At 41.6% G+C, this 18988-nt stretch overlaps 2 protein-coding genes across 4 annotated transcripts in view; one reads left to right on the top strand and one right to left on the bottom strand.

The window, feature by feature from the left end:
• Positions 1 to 6366, bottom strand: part of WDFY2 (WD repeat and FYVE domain containing 2) — a gene marked incomplete at its 5' end in the record, with an annotated part of 80007 nt that extends 73641 nt beyond the window's left edge. Inside the window, one exon of the mRNA XM_083828517.1 lies at positions 6258 to 6366. The remainder of the gene's footprint in view (positions 1 to 6257) is intronic.
• Positions 5756 to 18988, top strand: part of INTS6 (integrator complex subunit 6) — a 44212-nt gene continuing 30979 nt past the window's right edge. For 2 of the 3 annotated variants that reach the window (XM_083828487.1, XM_083828485.1), the window contains exons 1-4: positions 5856 to 5872; positions 6226 to 6311; positions 6586 to 6663; positions 7370 to 7519. In XM_083828487.1, the coding sequence (XP_083684613.1) occupies positions 6240 to 6311; positions 6586 to 6663; positions 7370 to 7519 (300 nt within the window). In that variant the 5' untranslated portion in view covers positions 5856 to 5872; positions 6226 to 6239. Of the gene's footprint in view, positions 6312 to 6585; positions 6664 to 7369; positions 7520 to 18988 lie in introns of all 3 variants that reach the window. The other variant, XM_083828486.1, reaches the window with a different exon arrangement.

The raw sequence follows: 18988 nt of genomic DNA, 5'->3' as shown, positions 1-18988 counted from the left end.
CTCGAACTGCCTGACTGATGTAACTATTATCTCTGGCCACACTGATGACAGGATTTTTACTTCCCTGGCATAATAAGCAAAGGTCTCCTCAGACCTGTTGTTCTAGCGAATGCAGAAGCCTCCTCCCGTTTTCATGGCCTGGGGAGAAGAGGGAAGATGAGAAGTCTGTACCTGTATTTCCCTGGGCACTCTGGTATTAGCAGGAATCAAGTGGACTGCTGCTGCCTGCTGCTACCAGCATCTCAGGGATGGAAAATAAGTTTAAGAAGAAAGGAGGGGAAAAAAAAAAGGTAAAAATACCTTAGCTTTTATATGCTAGAGAGCGTTTTCTGTTCTCTTTGGGTCTTGACACTGCCAGCTGAAATACTCAAGAGACAGAATAAATTTAAAGGCTCAGAGCTGAGACAGGTTTTTGTTCTTGACCAAGATCCTACCTTAAGCGAAAGGAGCAATGTAAAACATCAGGAAGGATATATGAAGACTGTAACTCTATTTGAATTCTCATACGCACTACCTTATTAAAACTGTAATTTTGCAATGTTTGTTTTAAGCAGTTATCTCCACGTTAAATTTAATATTCCCTCGCAGTACCAAGTAGAAAAGGTCCTGCTCTGTTAAACACTGTTAAATACATATGAAGACAACACACTGCCTAGAAGACCTTTCAATCTAAGGCCAGTAATACCAAAGGAAAAGCGTGTATCAAATATACAGTTTAATCTGATTTTTATCTTTCTCTTTCTCTTCTATTCAGGTGCCTTCCAACCTCTCAATCATTAACTGACTGACTTCTACTGTCACAGCACAGATGGTCCTCAAAGAGATTAGTTTTTCCTCTGAAAATAATCTTACCATGCACTTCTATCATAACGTACTTTCCAAGAGCTTAAGTACTTCACAAATATTCATGAACTTCATCTCTCAGTGCCCACATTCATCCCGGACATTTAGAAAACAAACTACTTCAAACTACTATAATCCCGATTTCCTTGCAAGCCCACATTAGCTATGCTGCCCCTGGATGGCACACCGCTGTTCGCTGTGCTTCCAACTACTGAGCCAGAAAACAGCAAGGGATTTGGATGGCTGAAGCAGTGGTGGGGAATACAAAAATCCCTGGGAAGCTTCAAAGGCTATCCTCTGGGTTTCCCGATCTCCAGGCAATGAAAATGAGGCTGTCTTTGAAGATGGGCCAACAGAAGCCAGAAAGCAGCTTCTTTTAGGGGTCATCGTTCTGCAAAGCGGTGTAGTTTCACTGTGTTCTGGTGCTGGGAAAGCCAAAGTACAGACTTCTAAAAGGTGCTAGACAGTTTCAAAGGCAGGCAGCTGCCTCTGCAAATTTTAGAAGAAAAAATGGGCAAAGTCCTAGAATACACATAAAAATTTGAGATCCAGTTTTCCCAATGTCACTTTTCCGAAAAATTTTGAGGGTTACATCTTACGTGATCCCTGTCTTCCCAGTAATTACTCATCTAGGAAGAGTTCTATACATTTATCTAAGCTACCTGAATTAGAGGACGAAAGCGGTTTCCCTTTGGTAACAATTTCAGGGAGAGCAAAAAAAGGTAGGGTCAAAATCACTGAAGAGAAACTCATGAAAAACAACCCCAAACCACAATTTAAGCTCTCATTTATTCAAGTCCAAAACAAGTGGAAAATAATATTTTATTTATGGAGAAAGGAAATAACTTGAATGCACAGAACTTGGCTAAAGGAAGGCTAAAAGGAATAGGAAACAGGTATTAAAAAATAATAAGTAATACTTAGAATGCTATGCATATATATGTATATACACTAGTGATGAACAGTATAATAAAATTAACCAATGGAAAACTTAAGACTTTTAAGCATGGAAAAAAATAAAAAAATGTTTAATGGTGACAATCTACAAGGCTATGGAACGGAATTCTCATGGGGGCTCTGAAAAATTTACCTGTGTCACTAGAACCTGGGCTGACCAAGATCTTTGTATCTTTGTGAAACTATTTTGTCTGAAGGAGAAAGCCAATTAAAAAAAAATAATAATCAAAGCTAAACTGCCAATTCTAGTTCAGGCCTGTGGTTCAGGACAAAATAAGCCTAACACTATCTGGTAATATAATTTCATGGCTGTCAACTGGGAGAAGCTGTTGTTTATCTTCAAGACAAAAAAAAAATGATAATAACAGTAAATGACACCAAAGTTGTTTTTTAAAATGATGTTTTTTTCAGGCATATTTCTATCCTCATATTTTGCTTTATTGAGTTAGAAATAAATTTTAAGTGAAATTTGCACTTTTAATACTGTCTTATCTGTCCTCAAATGGACAATGCCCACTCTGAAGATCAGAAAATGGGTGTTCTTAGATATAGATTTATGTTCAAGCTCCCTCATGGATGCATGAAAAATAACAAACAAAAATTGTGTATGAAAGAATCCTTTGCAGGATATATGCAGGAATCCTTTGTAATTATCCTTTGCATTATCAATACAGCGGAGGTATTCCTTCAGACAGAACCATGCTGAAATAATTCATCTAGATTTAGGAGAAAAGATAGAACTGCCTCATTTAGCCTGTACAAGGGGTATAATTTTGCCCACCATGTAAAAGGGCTGAAACCAAAACCGCATCTGTTTTCAGTGATAGTCTCAAGCTCTCTCCCTGCTCAGCTGCATCAGCTCTCCCAGTAATGAGCATAAGCACTAATATCACTGGGTTTTGTTCCTTCATAGCAAATCCCTTGTACAGATTTATAAATGTGGCTCTGATGGCAGCACTAGCCATTATGACTCTCGCATTAAGAGGCTGATACAGACTTAGGCTTGGGTTGATTATCTTTCTTTGAAAGAATCTTTCTCAATATTAATCAAATTGGCCAGCTCCCAGCAGAAAAGTACTAATGCCTACCACAGACGACACAAAACCAGCCTTGATTCTGCCCTATAGGGGATCTAATATGGATCTAATATAACATGCACAGGAGCAGGAAGAACTGAATGTTCCAAATGGCTTCAAAGATAATAGCAAAAAGAGAGTATGTACAGAATTCATAAAGTGTTTTTGCTTGTATAAATCCCATTGGAGCTGCATATAAGTTTTGTCGGTGGGATTCCTTTATCAGGGATGATCCCTGGACTGAGGGGACTAGGAGTAGGATAGGCCCAGCTGCTTCGGTCCCACCTTCCTCTCACGTTGGTGAGAAAAACACGGTGTGCCTACTGCATCCACTTTTCAAGGTCACTCCAGAATTCAAGCTGGTTTATGACTTATTCTACCACGAAGAGTTAATGCCTTCCTCCCTCTCTTCCCGCCCCCCCTACTGGCAACAAACAGAAAAATTAAAAATTCCAAATGACCTTCCAGGATTTACGTGAAGTCTCCATGTCCCAGGCTGCCTTTCACAACATTTTCCTAGTAAGGCAAGTGCTCTAAAATGCCTTTTTTTTTTTTCCTGCACTTTGGAGAAGGCTACATTCCAGAAGTTTCCGATTTTTAGAATGCTCTCCAAGAAGATGGACGCTTCACACATGAAAGAGGTGCTCGTTTATTAGGCCAGTCAATGAAACATCAATGATATTACAAATAGGAGAGAAGATGGCATGTCTGAAGAACGTGCCTGTCTAAGAGATTTAAAAGGAAGCCAATTAAGAGGCCAACATCATACACTCACTCAACATTACTCCCCAAAGGAGCTACAAATCCCAAGGCATGACTTGTTAAAGTAGCATCACGGCCTTTACTTAACAACTCGAATCCCACCACCTTAGGGAGGTAATTACTAGTCTAGCAGTAGGCAACCTTGCTGACCTCCTCAGGAGCCGCACACCTGACAGAGCCAGAAGATGCATGTGGAGAGCCGAGGGGAAGAAAGGCGTCCCAAAACACAGTTGGAGACAACAAGAGACTGTTCTACGAACACTCTCCAATAGACCAAATATTTTACTGCATAATGGGGGCTGGCATGCAGCTGGATTCCAGGGCAATCCAGCAACGTGGCCTCGGCAGCACCTGCTGGTTTGCTTCCTCTAACAGCAGGGGCTCAGATTAACCAGTAGAACCTGGACCAGCACAGCCTTGCTGTCAGTCACAAGACACAGCCCCACTACTGGAGCTCTAAAATTGAATGGCTGGAAAGATGCAAGCGGCTTCAGACTCACACAAGCTTGGCCGGGCTTATTACTGCCCGCAGGATCCACACCGAGTACTCACAGCAAAGGATGTTGCTTTTGAAGAAACGTAGTTGTCATAATTTGCCTGTACCCACTCCAAAAATCAAGTTTCATTCCCAACGCCCAAAGTCCTTCAGAAGGACTCCGAGGGGTGACCTGAGATAAAAGCAAGCATCCCTGGGGTTGCTCCAGCGCCTCAGAATGGATGGCGCAGGCCACAGATGCCAATGGGCAAGCCAAAATACCACGTTCACAGGCCTAAGAATGCCTACAAAACTGCAATGGAAACATGATTCCACCCCTCTCTCTCCAGCCTTCCTAGAAACTAAATGCTAATCTTTCATTAGTCTTAAAGAAAAGAAAAAAAAAAGCCAAAAACAGCTCTTGCCTAACAAGACAGAAATGTTGCCTGGAAGAACAAAATGAATCAAACCAGGACACTGCCAATTTTATCTTGAGAGAGGGAGCACAGTGGCTTCATACCTTCGAGAGCAGTGGCTGTGGGAGCACATCAGCTGGATCGGGAGAAAAATATCAGGCAGATAGGATGCGGAGCAATCCCCTGAACAGATTATGCTAAAAAATGGCTCTGGAGTTAGAGCTTGAAGGCTAGTGGAGCAGAAACGGCAGAGACTCAATTGTTGGGGAAAACAAGCAAACAAAAACCGAGGACAGATCTTCATCGTTAATTGGTTGGAAACGCTCCACAATTATATGATTTATAGGAAGTAAACTCGGAGTGCCTGAGCACGGATCAAAGACATGTTAGCGTTAATTTCTGCCTGCACGTAGGGGAAAAGGTCACAGTGAGGGCCGGCCAATTTTTAAAATTTTTTATTTATTTATTTTATACAGAAAGATCAGACCGAGTCTCTCGGAATTCACTGTCGGAGCACCCGCATGCCGAACCCAGTGGACACGTCGGGCTGCCAGCGGCTGAACTTTCCCTGATAAATGAGACCCCTTCAGCCAGGCCGGCAGATTTCAGCCCGACTTTGGGTTTTCTGCCTCGGCCTCCTGTCCTGAGGGGCAGTTTGGGGATCAGCGCGGTGCACGGGGCCTTTCCTTCCCCCCGCAAAACAGACATTAAGAGGGGGGAAGCGCTGCCTCAGGGGACGCCTCGCAGCCCCTCAGCGGGAGCAGGGCTCCCCCCCCTCAGGCGGGGACCTTCCCTCAGCCTCAAGGAGAGCGGCTCCCCACACACCGTGACTCACCCGCCCGCTCCCGGCGGGGACAAGCCACCTCCCTGCCCTCAGCCCCGCCGCAACCCCCCCGCCGCCATTTTCTGACGAGCGACACCCCCCTCCCAGCGTCCCCCCCCCCCGCCATTTTCTGACGAGCAGCGCCCCCCGGCCCGCACCCAGCGCCCCCCCCGAACCGCCGCTACTGCGCATGCGCGGCGGCGCCGCTCGGGCCCTCGCTCCCCCACAGCCCCCTCGCCCCGCCCACGATTTGAATATGCTAACGAGGCACCGCCCGGCGGCCCTATGGCGGGGCCGGGAGGCCGTCACGTGGGGCGGGGACGTGTCCTCGGGGGGCGCGGCCAGTCCTGCCCAGGCGGCTTTAAAAGCGGGCGGCGAGCGAGGCAGCGCCTCAGTCAGAGCGAGAGGGTGGCGGGGGGCGGCGGGGCTGCGGCTGCTCCGCCCGAAACTTCGGAGGGGCGGCAGCAGCAGCAGCAACAGGGGGAGGGGAGGGCGGAGGAGGAGGACGAAGGAGAAGAAGGTGGCGGCCGTGGTGGTGGTGGTGGTCGGGGCGGCGGCGGGGGGGAAGGTCAGCAGCGGCGCAGCCCTCCCCGCCGCTCCCTCATGAGCCAGCCCGTGCTGGGCTGAGCAGGCCCCGCACACAAAGGAGGGCAGGGCAGGCAGCGCTGCCCCCCCCCCCCTCCCCGGGAGAAGGGGCAGCGGGGAGGCGCCCTTCCCCGTGCACAGCACTCACGGCCACTCACTGCTCCGTCCCCTTCCTCCTCTTCCTCCCCCCAGCCCCTCGGTTCCCCCCCCCAGCCCCCCCGCCCCGTCCATGTAGCCGCCCCGGCCGCCGGCCCCTCCGCACTATGCCCATCTTACTCTTCCTGATAGACACGTCCGCCTCCATGAACCAGCGCACCCACCTGGGCACCACCTATCTGGACATAGCCAAAGGCGCTGTAGAGACTTTCATGAAGGTACCGGCTCCAGGAGGCGAGAGAGAGAGAGAGCGAGGAGGGGAGAGAGAAAGGGGGGAGGGGGGGGGAGAGAACGGGGGGGGGGGGCTGCGGGGGGCGAGGGCGGCGGGCGGCGGTGTGCGGGCACCCAGGGGAGGGAGGCAGGGAGGGGAGGGAGGGAGGGCCGGGGATTTGGGGGGGTGTGGGGGGGTCTCCTGCACCGCCGCCTTCCTCCTCCTCCTCCTCTTCCTCCCGCCTCACCCTCTGCTTTGTGTCCCCCCCCCATGCACCGCAGCTCCGAGCCCGGGACCCGGCCAGCAGGGGAGACAGGTACATGCTGGTCACTTTCGAGGAGCCTCCCTACGCTATCAAGGTAAAACCCCCGCTAATCCCTCCCTTCCTCCTTCCTTCCCTTCCCTCCCCGGCCTCCTTCCTGCCCCCTCGGCCGGGCCGGGCAGCGGCGGCTCGGCGCACGCACGGGCTCTGGCAGCGGCAGCGCTGACATCAACATGGCCGACATTTTATTATTTTTTTTTCCTTCCCCCCCCCCCCCCCCCCACCCCTCCTCTGTCCCTCCCCTGTGTGGTTTGTGAGCAGCAATGAACTGTGGGGGATATTTAATTCAAGTTGGGAGAAGTGACAGCAACTCCGAGGAGAGTTTGTATGGGGGGGGGGGGAAGGTGGGATGAGAAGAGGACGGAGCTTCCCTCTGTCCTGTCCTTTCGGGGGGGGAAACAAGGCAAGGGGGTGGCGGGGCTGCATGACACAGGGCCGTGAACCTGTTGGAGATCACTTCAAGGCTGGGCAGAGGAGTTCAGATAGCTGCGAGGTTTATTCACGGGTGGCTTCACAGAAATTCGCCCTTTGGAACATTAGATAGATGCGGATCATGAAGATTTTAAACTATTTTCAGGCTTTCTATAATAGCATTAAATACGCGTAACTTCCAAGGTGTTTTGCATGCCTTTCTGCTGAGCTGCATGCAGCTACAAAGTGTCTTGCTTAGTTGCTGAACAGAAAACCCTGAGCCTTTACAAAGCTTCTGTCTGAAGAATGTCTTCTCACGTTTCTCTTTTCAGGCTGGCTGGAAGGAAAACCATGCAACGTTTATGAATGAACTGAAAAACCTTCAAGCTGAAGGACTTACTACTCTTGGCCAGTCCCTAAGGACAGCTTTTGATTTATTAAACTTAAATAGATTAGTAACTGGCATAGACAACTATGGGCAGGTAGGTTGACTGTTAATAGGTGGAAAAAACATAAAACACAAGCTTCCCAGACACAGCTATTAACTAAATGTACAAAGAGGCATCTTCGTGGAATTCGTGATATGGGGTCTTCTTCAAAAGTAAGCAGAGATCAGATAGTTTGAAGAAGTGTAGCTGCTGTCTATAGTTTTGTACCCAACTGTTTATTTTCCCCCCAGTTACTTAGTTCTTAAACTGTGATGCAGCCTCCAAGTTGATCTTCCCAGTTAAACTTTGTAATTTTTTTTCCACCAAGTCTTGTGTTTCAGAACCTTAACTGATGAGCCTGCCGGGGTCATGAAAACTTGGCTTTATGTATACAGTGCTGTATGATCAATTAAGTACAGCTTGGGAGATGAGCTGTTTTTCGAGCAGCACTGCATGTTCCAAAAGTACTGAGCAGAGCATACCTTTTTCAAAACATTTTCTTTCTAATGAGATTACTACAACTTTTCTCTGAATACCTGTATTTTCATAAACCTGCATGTTGTATTGAGCCTTGAGGAGCTGTGCTTTTCTAATGTCTGTGTTGCAGCTGTCCCTTTAAAGCAGGACTTCTTTTGGGGTGGGCCAGCATTCTCTTGCTCAGTAGTGAGTTGCTATAAGCCAGTGACTATAGGTTAAATATGCACTTTAGGAAGAGTATCCAATACTTTCTGGCACTGGATCAAACCCTGGATTTGTTTTGCATAAAGCACATTATTAGTATTGGGCAAAGTATATCATGTTTTTTTCACATGGGACATGTGAACTTGAATCTCCCCTTTCCTTTTTTTTTCATGTAATGCATCATCTGCTATCTGAGGATTAGTTACTGCTCTTGGTATTTAATGTGGGAATGTGGTTGTGAAAATAAGCCCCCTCTTTCCCCCTTCCCTTTCCAGTCTGAGCAGAGTTTGTGATAACATGCCATGTTTGTTTGGGAAGGAAATTTCTCTCTCTCTCATGTTGCATTGTATGGCTTTGCCACTAGGTGATCAAGTGAGTCTAAACATTTTTAAAATGCCAGTTTGGTGATGAAACTTAAAAAAAAAAAGTGCTAGTTCCACACATGGCTATTTTTTTGTCTATTACCATCTGCTGTCCTCTTGTACATCTGTGTGCTAACCTTTCCCATTTTATGACATTTTTCTTTAGTTACGTGAGCTATGTGAAGCTTTTTAGAACACTTACCATTGTAGGCGCATACATGAAATACTTGCTCTTTACCACTGCTCCTGCTAGTGATAATACAGTATTCAAACCCAAGTATTTAAACTTGCTCTGAGTGAAGCTGTGCTCAACAGCCCTGTCAAGTAGGCAAGTTGACTTGTCACAACTCTCTTGACTAGTTAGTTTTCATTATTGTGGGATGCTGCTGTTTTGTCCGTCGAGCAATTCTTGTCCGGTCTGTTTTGGTTACCAGTCTCTCTCAGCTTGAACCTACCATGGTTATGCATGCTGTTTGCTCTGTCCGCATGTTGAACAGACTGCTGGAGAGGTGTTCAAATGCTCAGTCAAGTAACTGAATAGAACTTCTGCCTTCTTTCAGCGTCTGCAAAATTAGATGGATGTGTTGTAAGTGCCAGATCATCTGCTGCTGAAGTCTCTGGTTCCCATTCTGGCTCTACTGATCAAAGTAGCGGATTATTCAGAAATAAAATTAAATTCTGGAGCACTTAACTGATCCATCAGCACTCACAGGATGAGATCCAGGGCAGTTAACTTGCCTCATATTCACATTGGCCTTTGAACAATGTCAAAATCTGTTCTTAAATATACATGGTATGAGAAACTTACAAATTCAGGGTAATAAAAACGATCAGAATGCTCAGTTACATTTGAAAATATTTTACTCAGATTCACTTCTTAAGCAGTTTAAAATATTAAGTCCACAGAACAACTGAGTAGTTTATTTCAATACAGCAGATGTTTGAAGAGTGATTATCTCAGAGTGGGAGGAGCAGATAGTTTCAGAAAATGCGACAGATTATTTTAGGTGTGGTATTACATGAAGTAATAAATCTAAACATTTATTAAGCTTTTCTCTGAAGAAATTATCTGGCTTAATATCTTTTCACTAACACGCTTGGTTTTTGGTTGCATTGACGAGCTTCTAAGGTATTTGCTAAGATCCATTTGTTTCACATGTGGATTGTTAAACATATGTGAAAATGACAAGACATGATACAAACTCAGTGGGATTGCTTGGTTATGTCCTCCAGCAGCGCCATGTCTTGTCCCCCTGCTAACTTTGAACTGTTTGTTTAAATGGCAGTGTAACTCACTATACTTGATTCCTTTCAAAGTAGACCAGAGTTCTCCATCAGCTCAGCTCCTGAACAAGAGTGGTGGCTGAACAGTCATTCTGAAATTGAGGAAAATCTCCTGCTTCATATTTTCTTGCAACACTGACGTTCATATTTTTAACATGAATGTTTACTGCTGTTACTTTTTTAGTAAATACGTACTGAGTTGGTAATGATTGAGTGTACAGCTACATTAGCTGATTACAATATCTCATTCAGATCTTAAAGGGGCACTGTCAACATGTTTAGATTATCAAGAACCTGGAAGATTTTTTCATAAGGTGTTTCGGATTAGTGCTATACTATTTCTCTGTAAACCCTTTGTCTTACCTAGGATTTTTTTGATCTACATTTTTGATGTTTTTTTGTCAACAGCGGCAGTAAAACACACAAAAGGAAAATAATTTGACATTCTTAAAGGTCAGCTTATTAGGATTTTAGAGAATATATATATTTTAAGGTGACTATTCTTTCAATTTTTACAGCACTTTCAGGTGCATAAATTCTGTGTTACATTGCTTGAATCTGTGTACTGCGCTATGTGCTGATTACGATAGCAGAAGAATGAACCTTCAAATAAGGTGTCAGCTTTTTGTTTGCTAAAAATAGTGGTCCTCTTCACCTTCTGTGTTTTTACAGAAAGCTTTGGAAGAAACACAGGATTTGGATGTGTTCAGGAAGAATGCAATTTAAACATGCCAAGTTCAGTAAACTCACAGTCATATCACATAAAACACTTTATTGGCTCAGTTTGCACTTAGCTAATTGACTTTGCCATATTTTCCCCAGTTCAGCTTCCCCATTATTTCAGGTAGTCTGCAGTACCAAACCTGTTACTAGCAGGTTTTTCATCCTCTTGGAATACACTCCTAAATCTCATAGATCTGGCTTGTTCAGCAGCATGTGTGTAGTCACAATTTAACTGAGTGTTTTTGAGTGAGGCAAATTAATGCAGCTTGTTAGAGTTAATGGAAGGGTTAAATACTAATAGATGTTTCTGGAATTATTTTTTTCTGTGTAAACAGAAAACATGAAGGTGGCTATTATGTAAGACAGTAAAATGTAAACAAGTAGCTGTATGTAACCAACTATCTACTTCAGTTACTTGCAGTCTGTAGTGAAGTTTCTAAGAATGAGCTATAAAACTAAGGTAGGTAAAAATGTATCACTGGAGTTTTGAAACTTACATGCAAAGAGCCATTGTAGCACTACCAAAATGAATCTGATTGATGGATGTCGGAAACTGCTAAAACTCTGGTTAACTGAAACCCCATGTGTTTCACCTTTTATTTGTATAATGAAGGTCTCTTAGTAGATTTTTGTGTGCAGTATTGCATCAACTGAGGCTTGAGAAGATAAAATTGGAAACTACTAGTGCTTATTGGAATGGATTTTCAGAGTGGTTGCATTGATGTATCAAGCTATTTTTCCAGTTTTTCTCAGGATGAAATTTCATTTTAATATTGCCAGTAGAAACAACTCTTTTCAGTAGCAGAAGCTTTTTGTGTGCTTTTTATCTAAATAGAGCATCTTGCACGTTTTTCAGAATCGTAAGTATTGATACAGTAAAACTGGCTTAGAGGTGAGTTGGTCTTGTTAAATATATTGCAACAAAAGCACATGCTAACATAATTGTTTTGAAACAAAAGGCCAACTGTGATGCTTCTGTAATCCAAGGGGACTTGAGATAGGTATTTTTCATTTGCAGTGTTGGGAAAGGTACACTCTGTATTTAAAGTAATAGCAGAAGTACTTTTTTGATGACTTACCAAGGTGTGCCCAGTCTTGGTGAGAGCCTTTTTTTGGCAGCATATTTCACATATGTGAAAAGTGAAACAAATCTTGAAGCAAACTAAAATCCAAATGGAAATCAATTGATAATGGGTATCTTAAGACTTCAAAAATATGCAAAAGGCTAGAAAGACCTATTTTTGACCTGGAAGTTGAAAGGTGTCCTGCATTGGACGACTTTTTTTATATTGCTTTGCTTTCCGAAGGTTTTAGTCACACCATATATGACCGTCAAACAATCTTAATTTTAGGCCAACTGCTACTTTATAGTTCTCTGAATATATGATTAGACTAATTTGTAGCTACAGTATTGCTGATGTGTTCACACAGTAAAGCTTAGCGTTGGTCTCTAGAGATCAGAGTGTTTTGCTATAATAGACTAAATACTGTAATATTCCAAATACATGTGGATAGCATGCTTAGGAGATCAATTCTAATTGTGCTTTTAGGCACACTTCAGCTTTGGTTTTAAGTCACACGTAGTAGACTCCTTGCTTATATGCATATTTACATCTAAGATACACTGAGCTTTAAAAAACAAAACACCCATAAAAAAAATTGTCCCCAATATTTGTATATGTTATGCTTTGTGTGATGTGTTTTGAGCAGTTCTATATTCGGATTGTTTTTTGAGGATTGTTACTGGAATTCCTTGCTTTCAAAAGTCAAAATCCTTCAAGCATGACTTTTGGCTTGGCGTTCTGGGGCCATAAACACTGCACTGGAATGGCCTGTGTTGAGCGTGCATCCAAATTTGGAACCAAAGTTTAGATTAGTGTTTCCTGCTTTGTCATGCTGGCGTGGTTGCACAGGCAGTTTGCTTTTCATGTTGGTGGAGGCGGAGGTTTGCACCCCTAGTGCAGCACTCCAATCCTCTTTTTTCCCCCTGCCCCAACAAAACTAAATGGGAAAACTTCAGGCAACAGAAAACAACGTAACAAGCTGAGGCATGGCAATAGCAGAAATACGTAAGAAAGGATTATTTGTAGTTGCCTATTTTCTATAGAATAGAAATGGTCTTAATGTAAACTTAAATGCCTGTTATGTCAAAGGTCTATATGTGAAGTGCAGATGAAAGTCAATCCTTCTCATGTGATGCATGATGGAATTAAGAATACTGCTTCCTAACTTACACTTCTTAGGCCATAGCTTACAAACCTGACATCTTGTTCGCTGTTGAAATGTTTTAATTTTTAGGTAGCTTTGTTTCAAGGTATCCTTTAATGAGAGCTACGCTGGTTTTTTTTTTTCCCCACATTTTCCACATGTGAGGTGGAACTGCGTTGCTTTCAGCCGTCCCATACCAACCAAGTTCATTGAGCCTCAAGAGTAATAATCACATCAAACTTTGATGTTATTAAAGTCACTTGTCTAATTCTAATCCAATACACTTTTAAAGAAGAGACAAAAATTTAAAATACAGTACTTTGTGTAAGCTTGTTTTTCCTGACCAAAATGATCTCATCCATCTGTTTCATTAGCAGAAAGAAGTGAGATACATCCCTATGTTCTGAATATCAAGTATGCTTTGGCCACTTTGGTTCTTTAAGTGCTTTATTTTCAATAAATCAGTTCTGGAAGGGCCAGTACCACAACATGTCTGCAGTGACTTTGATTTTTAGGGATCAGGTGGGGGCAGGCTGCCAATGCTTAAGCAGCTGATACAGCTTTCCGTCTCAGGCTGATACTTGGCCTCACTAAAAAGTCAGCAGAGAAAGTCGGAGGACAGTTTGGAGTTGCAAAATTGTATCTCTTGCCTTTTTACCTTGAGCAGTGTAACTGCCTCTGTTTAGTCACAGACTCCCTGAATATGCTAGCTTTCTTATTTAGGTGTTTAAAGGTATGTGTCCCATAGTTGAAGTATTCTTTTTTTTTGAAATGTTTGCAGGTGGTAAATGGCAGCCACTTGTCAGACTTGTTAGGAATGTGAATTAAATACATATAGATACAGAGCCAGGAGTTTTTTTTTTTTTTTTTTTTTGTGAAGCACAAGTATTTTTATTTTCCCCAGTGTTCCTGTTATATTTATTCTTTTTAAATTTCACTTTTTCTTACTGCATAGTTATACTCAGTCTCGGGGTTCTGTTGTAGACAGTCTGTACCTCTGAAGCTTGAAGGGAGAAGGGAAGAACTGTGACTTGTTATGCATCTGACTTTGACTGAGACTCAGTTGAAACTAGTCGTGTTGCTTGAGAGTCCTGCTTGCTGTTGCTTTTTTTCTTTTTGCAGTGTGTTTTGTGCCTGTAACAACATAGTGAGTCCTTTAGTTCATAGAGTATGTCTGTATCTGCAGCTACCGCTTGAACATATTCATATTTGCACTTCATGTTGTGTTTTTTAGCATCATACTGTGTGGCCCTTTATTCAAGTTGTTTTCATCTGTTTATGCAACAGATTGGAATTTCATGTAATTTGTGAGCATTAGAATCTGGCTAATACAGATCTCCACGGAGTGTGCAGTTTGCATTGTGTGATTGTGGTGCTAATTTTAATTGTCCAAAGTGTGCGCCAGTCTCATTTCAAGAAAAACTACTTCAGATAGGAGATGGTGGTTGTGTGTATGTAGGATAAATCTTATGTATTAGAAGATCCTTGCTTGTTTTTCTTAAATGGAACTAGCCAATGAACTATTAGACATTTCTGATGATCCTGTAGTATATTGCTGTCTACAAACAGTATCAGGTGTTCATGAAATATTTTGGATATATTAACTTGTTTTTACTGGTATAATTCCAAATATTGATAGCAAATATTTGCTTTGTTATTGCTTCTATACTTCGTCTTAAAAGGTTAAGATGGAAGGGATGTATTTAATCATTCTGGTACTGTAAAGTTGACCCCTAATGGACTAGATTTTTTGAAAATGTATAGGCAATTTCAGTCCTACAATAATGAGAAGTCAAGTGTCTGTTATTTAAGTACCTGTTGTTTTCTTTCTAGAGGTAGTGTCTGTGCCTCAGTTAACTGATTTGCCCTAGTTTACATAAACCTACAGTCTACTATAGATTAAAGCCTAAATTTTTCCAGTGGGGAAACTGGGTTAGTGCCTATAGCTGAGTTAAAATAGGTAAGAGGTAGCTGTCTGCAAGACATGATATTAACTTTAGTCTGGAAACGTGAATGAGCATGACTGGGATACTGAACAGATAAGGCTTCTGGTTGTATTAGAGGACAAGAGGTTTTGTCAAAATCTGATTTTACTCTAGTTGCTCTGAAATGTGGGTCTTGCAGCATTGCAGTGGTAGGTAATGAGAATAATAGATATGGAATTACGCTAGACGTAACATGGCTTTAACATTAGAGGCCTTTTGTAAGACTGATCTAGCAGAAACTGGTGCAGATTAGTTCTCTAGTATGCAGTTCTGACAGTAATTCAAGGATGTACATACTGAAAATCATGTTTAATGTCCTGTTGTTAACTTGGCCAGGAAACTTTCACCTGAATAATCATATTTGGTGTCTGTCCAGTGTAGCCACTCCTATTTCCTTTAATTCTTGCATTTTTCAGTCTACATGCAATTGCTACTGTTTGTGGAGAGCTGAATGTTAATCTAATTTAACCCACTAACAGTGCTTGAGGATAAATGACTTGAACATGATGTGCATTTTGTCAATGTCTCCTTGAGCCAAAAATCTACATTGAAAAATCCAGAATATTTGTCATTGGAATCAAGTTAAGGTGACATTCTTGCTTCTGTTGAAGATAGCCACTTCTCTTATTCTGTATGTTTATCTCTTTCCTTCACCAAATGCCCTACCTCACCCCTGGGGCTTGGGATCCCAGAATACTGACTTAATCGTATGCATTGCTGTAGGACTGCTGAAGTGACGTTCATCCTAGCTCTCTGCTCTCCTCCACTCCTGAGCTTATTGCCTCTCACAAGGTCATAGTTATGCCAAACCTAAAGCAAGTTGTGACTGCGACTTCATGTAGTAAATTAAACCAATGATTGATTCAGGTGCCTTAATAAGCTGGACTGTGAACTGAAGTGGTTCAGAATCAATTTTTTAACAGCTAGGTTGCTCCTGCTGTAGTGGTGATAAACTCCGAGAGAATCATTGGGAAGTGTTGGGGTAGCAATCATTCAGCAGAATCATCCTATATTCATGAGTCAATAAGCTACCTTCAGTCCGTTTGTCAGTACCCTGTGTTGATAACTTCCCAAAGGGTAGAGAGAATTTTGTATACATCCCTCTCTTGGCTTTTCCACTTGGGTTATTTGATGTTTCCCTACTCGGTATGCTGGCAATTTTGAAATTCATTACCCTTCTCCAGTATATGAAGAGCAGAGGCTTGGCCTGGCACTCTGAATTCCACTGACTGAGCCAGGACTAGCTATGTAAAATCACTGATGTGAAGCAGAAAAGCTGCAGTAATTAAGGACTTGGTCCAAAGCATGACAAGGTCAATTATTTTTGGAATAAAACATTCAGAAATATTTTTAGAAAATATGACCAAAATCATCTTCAAACCCAGATTCTTTGGGGCTGGCTCTAAAGATGTAGTTATGTTTGGTATGAATAGTTATTCTAGCTGTTTTTTAAAAGGGTGTAAAAGCTCAAATGTAATGTATTTTTTTAGCAGCTTGTATTTACTGTATTCAGCCAAATAACTCTGGAAACCACTAGGATTGTTGGCTGATTTATCCAACTTAAGTGATTCCAGTAGTGGATTCATTTGCTAATCTGTAACTAACTGATAAGGTACATCTTTTTTTTAAAACAACTGTTTCCATTACCTTAAAAATAAGGTACAAGATACAATCACAGTTGTTTTGCAGCTTATATATTCCAATTAATTTAATACAGAAATGTTAATTTTTCTATTTTTGTGATTTTTCATAAACTTCAGTGCTTACATGTTGAACATATTAGTAGCTTTTCTTTTTGTTCATTTCATTGCTGTTTCTCCATGTTCAGTTACTTACTGGAGTTCACTGTATACGAAGAAAATTGTGTTTCAATTTATTTGAGAATGTCACATAGGTATGTCATAAATTGTGAGATTCAAGGAGTGAATTGTTTTTGAAACTTGTCAAGGACCTAATCTAAATTGGAGCACTTAGAAGTTAATCAAGAAGTTATCACTTACATAATGTATTATTTAGAACTCAATTAAATTTGTTCTTAGGTGAAAGGAACAGGACAAAGCTTTATAATGAAGTGTTTTTGAAGCTGATTTAGGAATGTTTGCATCTGTGTGATTTAGGAACTTCAGAACACCAGTGAATCCTGGGATTTGAAGTCTGTCTTAGTATATCCTACTGTGTATTCATCATTTTTGTATTAGTATGAACATAGTCTCTAAAAATGCTTCCTTCTGCTTTCACGTGCACTATTGGATGTGGAGATTTTGTATTACAGAATGATCATCTTTAGTACCGAGTCTCCATTTTAGGCTGCTTTGTGCTGCTTTTCTTGGTGCTTCTTGTTGTTTGTCTTGGTTTTGTTCTTAGGACAAACTTTTTCGTTAGCATTCTAAAATGACTGAAGTTGCACAATTAAGTAGTCCTTAATACATTAGTCTTCAGTACATTCAGTGCCAGATTTTGGAACCCAGAATTTATAAAGTTATTAGCATCTATAAAAATGCTCATCACAGAACTTTTTGTTGCACATTTTGAGGTGGGTACGTAATGAATTTATTGGCTATCAAACTCACAAGTTCAGGCAATGCAAGCAGATATGCTTGATATATAATGATACATATTTAAATACACTTCTGTGACTTTTTTGTCAAAGGTTTTCATATCTCTTATGTAATTGAGATGTTTTGTCCTTGAAATACTTGTAATTAAGTAATTCCTGATTGGGTCTTGGAATTTTTGCTCTAGGGCTTCCTGATTAGCTAGAAAAAGTATATGATAATGTATATTTGGAGCTTCAATTGTTAAAATAATTTTAAGATCTGTTCAAAAATACACTAGAGAAAATTATTTTTCATCCCATTTATTTTCCTAAATATGTTACATTTCTTTTTCTTCAGTGGAGCTTGCATAGCCTATGTTATGGAGATGGCAATTGTTTCAAGAATGCTCCCTTCACGTCAGTAGTCTGTAACTGGTGTGCTGATGAGTGTAATTTCTGGCCTGCCTTTAGGAAAAGTCTGTTGTTACACTTGTTCTCCTTTGAAAAACTTTTTGCCAGTTGTTTCAAATTAGCACTTTTTTTGTTTAAACCTGCAACTTACTTGCTCCAGTCACCTGAAATACAAAAAAGCTTCAGTTGTGCCACAGAATCAATGTCCTAACTGTGTGTGTAAAAATCACTTAATCTCCTGTTACTCTGTAGTACCAGTAAGAGACGAAGCAAAAAAACATGTAACTACCTTGTAATCCTTTGCAGGCAGTTCAAATAAGAAACTGTGGTTATTGCATGTATTGGGCATCGGATGAATAACTCTTAAGTATTTGTAATGTAGTTAACTAAAGAAGAATTGTCTAGGAAACGAAAAATTACTTTGTCTATAATAACCTTGCTGTAGCTTATAGGGAAGGATAGCTGTACATAGCTCAATTCAGGTTTTGAATTCTCTTCACCTCATGGAGGAAAGATCCTTTGTGGTATTCATTCTTATTGCAAAATCATTGGCATCAATACCCTGACTTTCAGAGTGTGAATGAGTGCAGGACAAAGCAGGTCTGCTTGAACAGCATTTTCCCCTTCAGGGGAAAATAGATGGTGAGTTAATGGAAGCATGAGCTCTCAGCTTGATAAATTCTAGGAGACTGTTCCTTAAAACTGTTCTGAAGGTTTTCTTCAGAAGATAAAATAGTTCTTCCTATATGTTAGATTCAGGAAAAAAAAGGGGGGAGGGGAATGCAAAACAAAACAAAAAACAGAATGGCAGTAATTGTATGTGCTGTCCCTGGCGTTAGAAATCATGAGCAAGATCATGAACGTAGATCAAGAGACTAGGGGTGAGTGACTGATTGCTTCTTATCTGTGCTTATTCAATTGTTCAGTCTTTTTTTTGGTATACACAATCATAGCAACAGGTAAGTGCTCTTTTCTGTGTATTTTGAGAAAGTATTCATACAGAACGTGCCTCAGGTGATATCATTGCTCTTCAATCACCTCCTGAGGATAGATTTTACTAATTTGTGCCCCCTCTGCTGGCTAGCTTTCCAATTGCAAAGTGAAAAGAACAAGTTTACCTAGGTACTGCTCTCGGGCTACTTTGGCCGAACACTAATTTATAAGTCAGTCCTATGGGAGTAAAAGTACAATGAAAACCTTATTAGTCCTAATTTGTGGGAGACAGTGGTGATGCTGGGAGTTGCTTTCTTCATAGTGTGTATGTGTCATGGGCTCAGTCAAGACTCCTTTGGCATTAAACCTGTTTTTTTTCCCCACGTCCCTCTGTCAAAGA

This window comes from Anser anser, assembly GCF_964211835.1.
Source record: "Anser anser genome assembly, chromosome: 1".
Classification (NCBI taxonomy): Eukaryota; Metazoa; Chordata; class Aves; order Anseriformes; family Anatidae; genus Anser; species Anser anser.
Note: the sequence above shows the minus strand (reverse complement) of the source record. Positions and strands in the feature narration are given on the sequence as shown.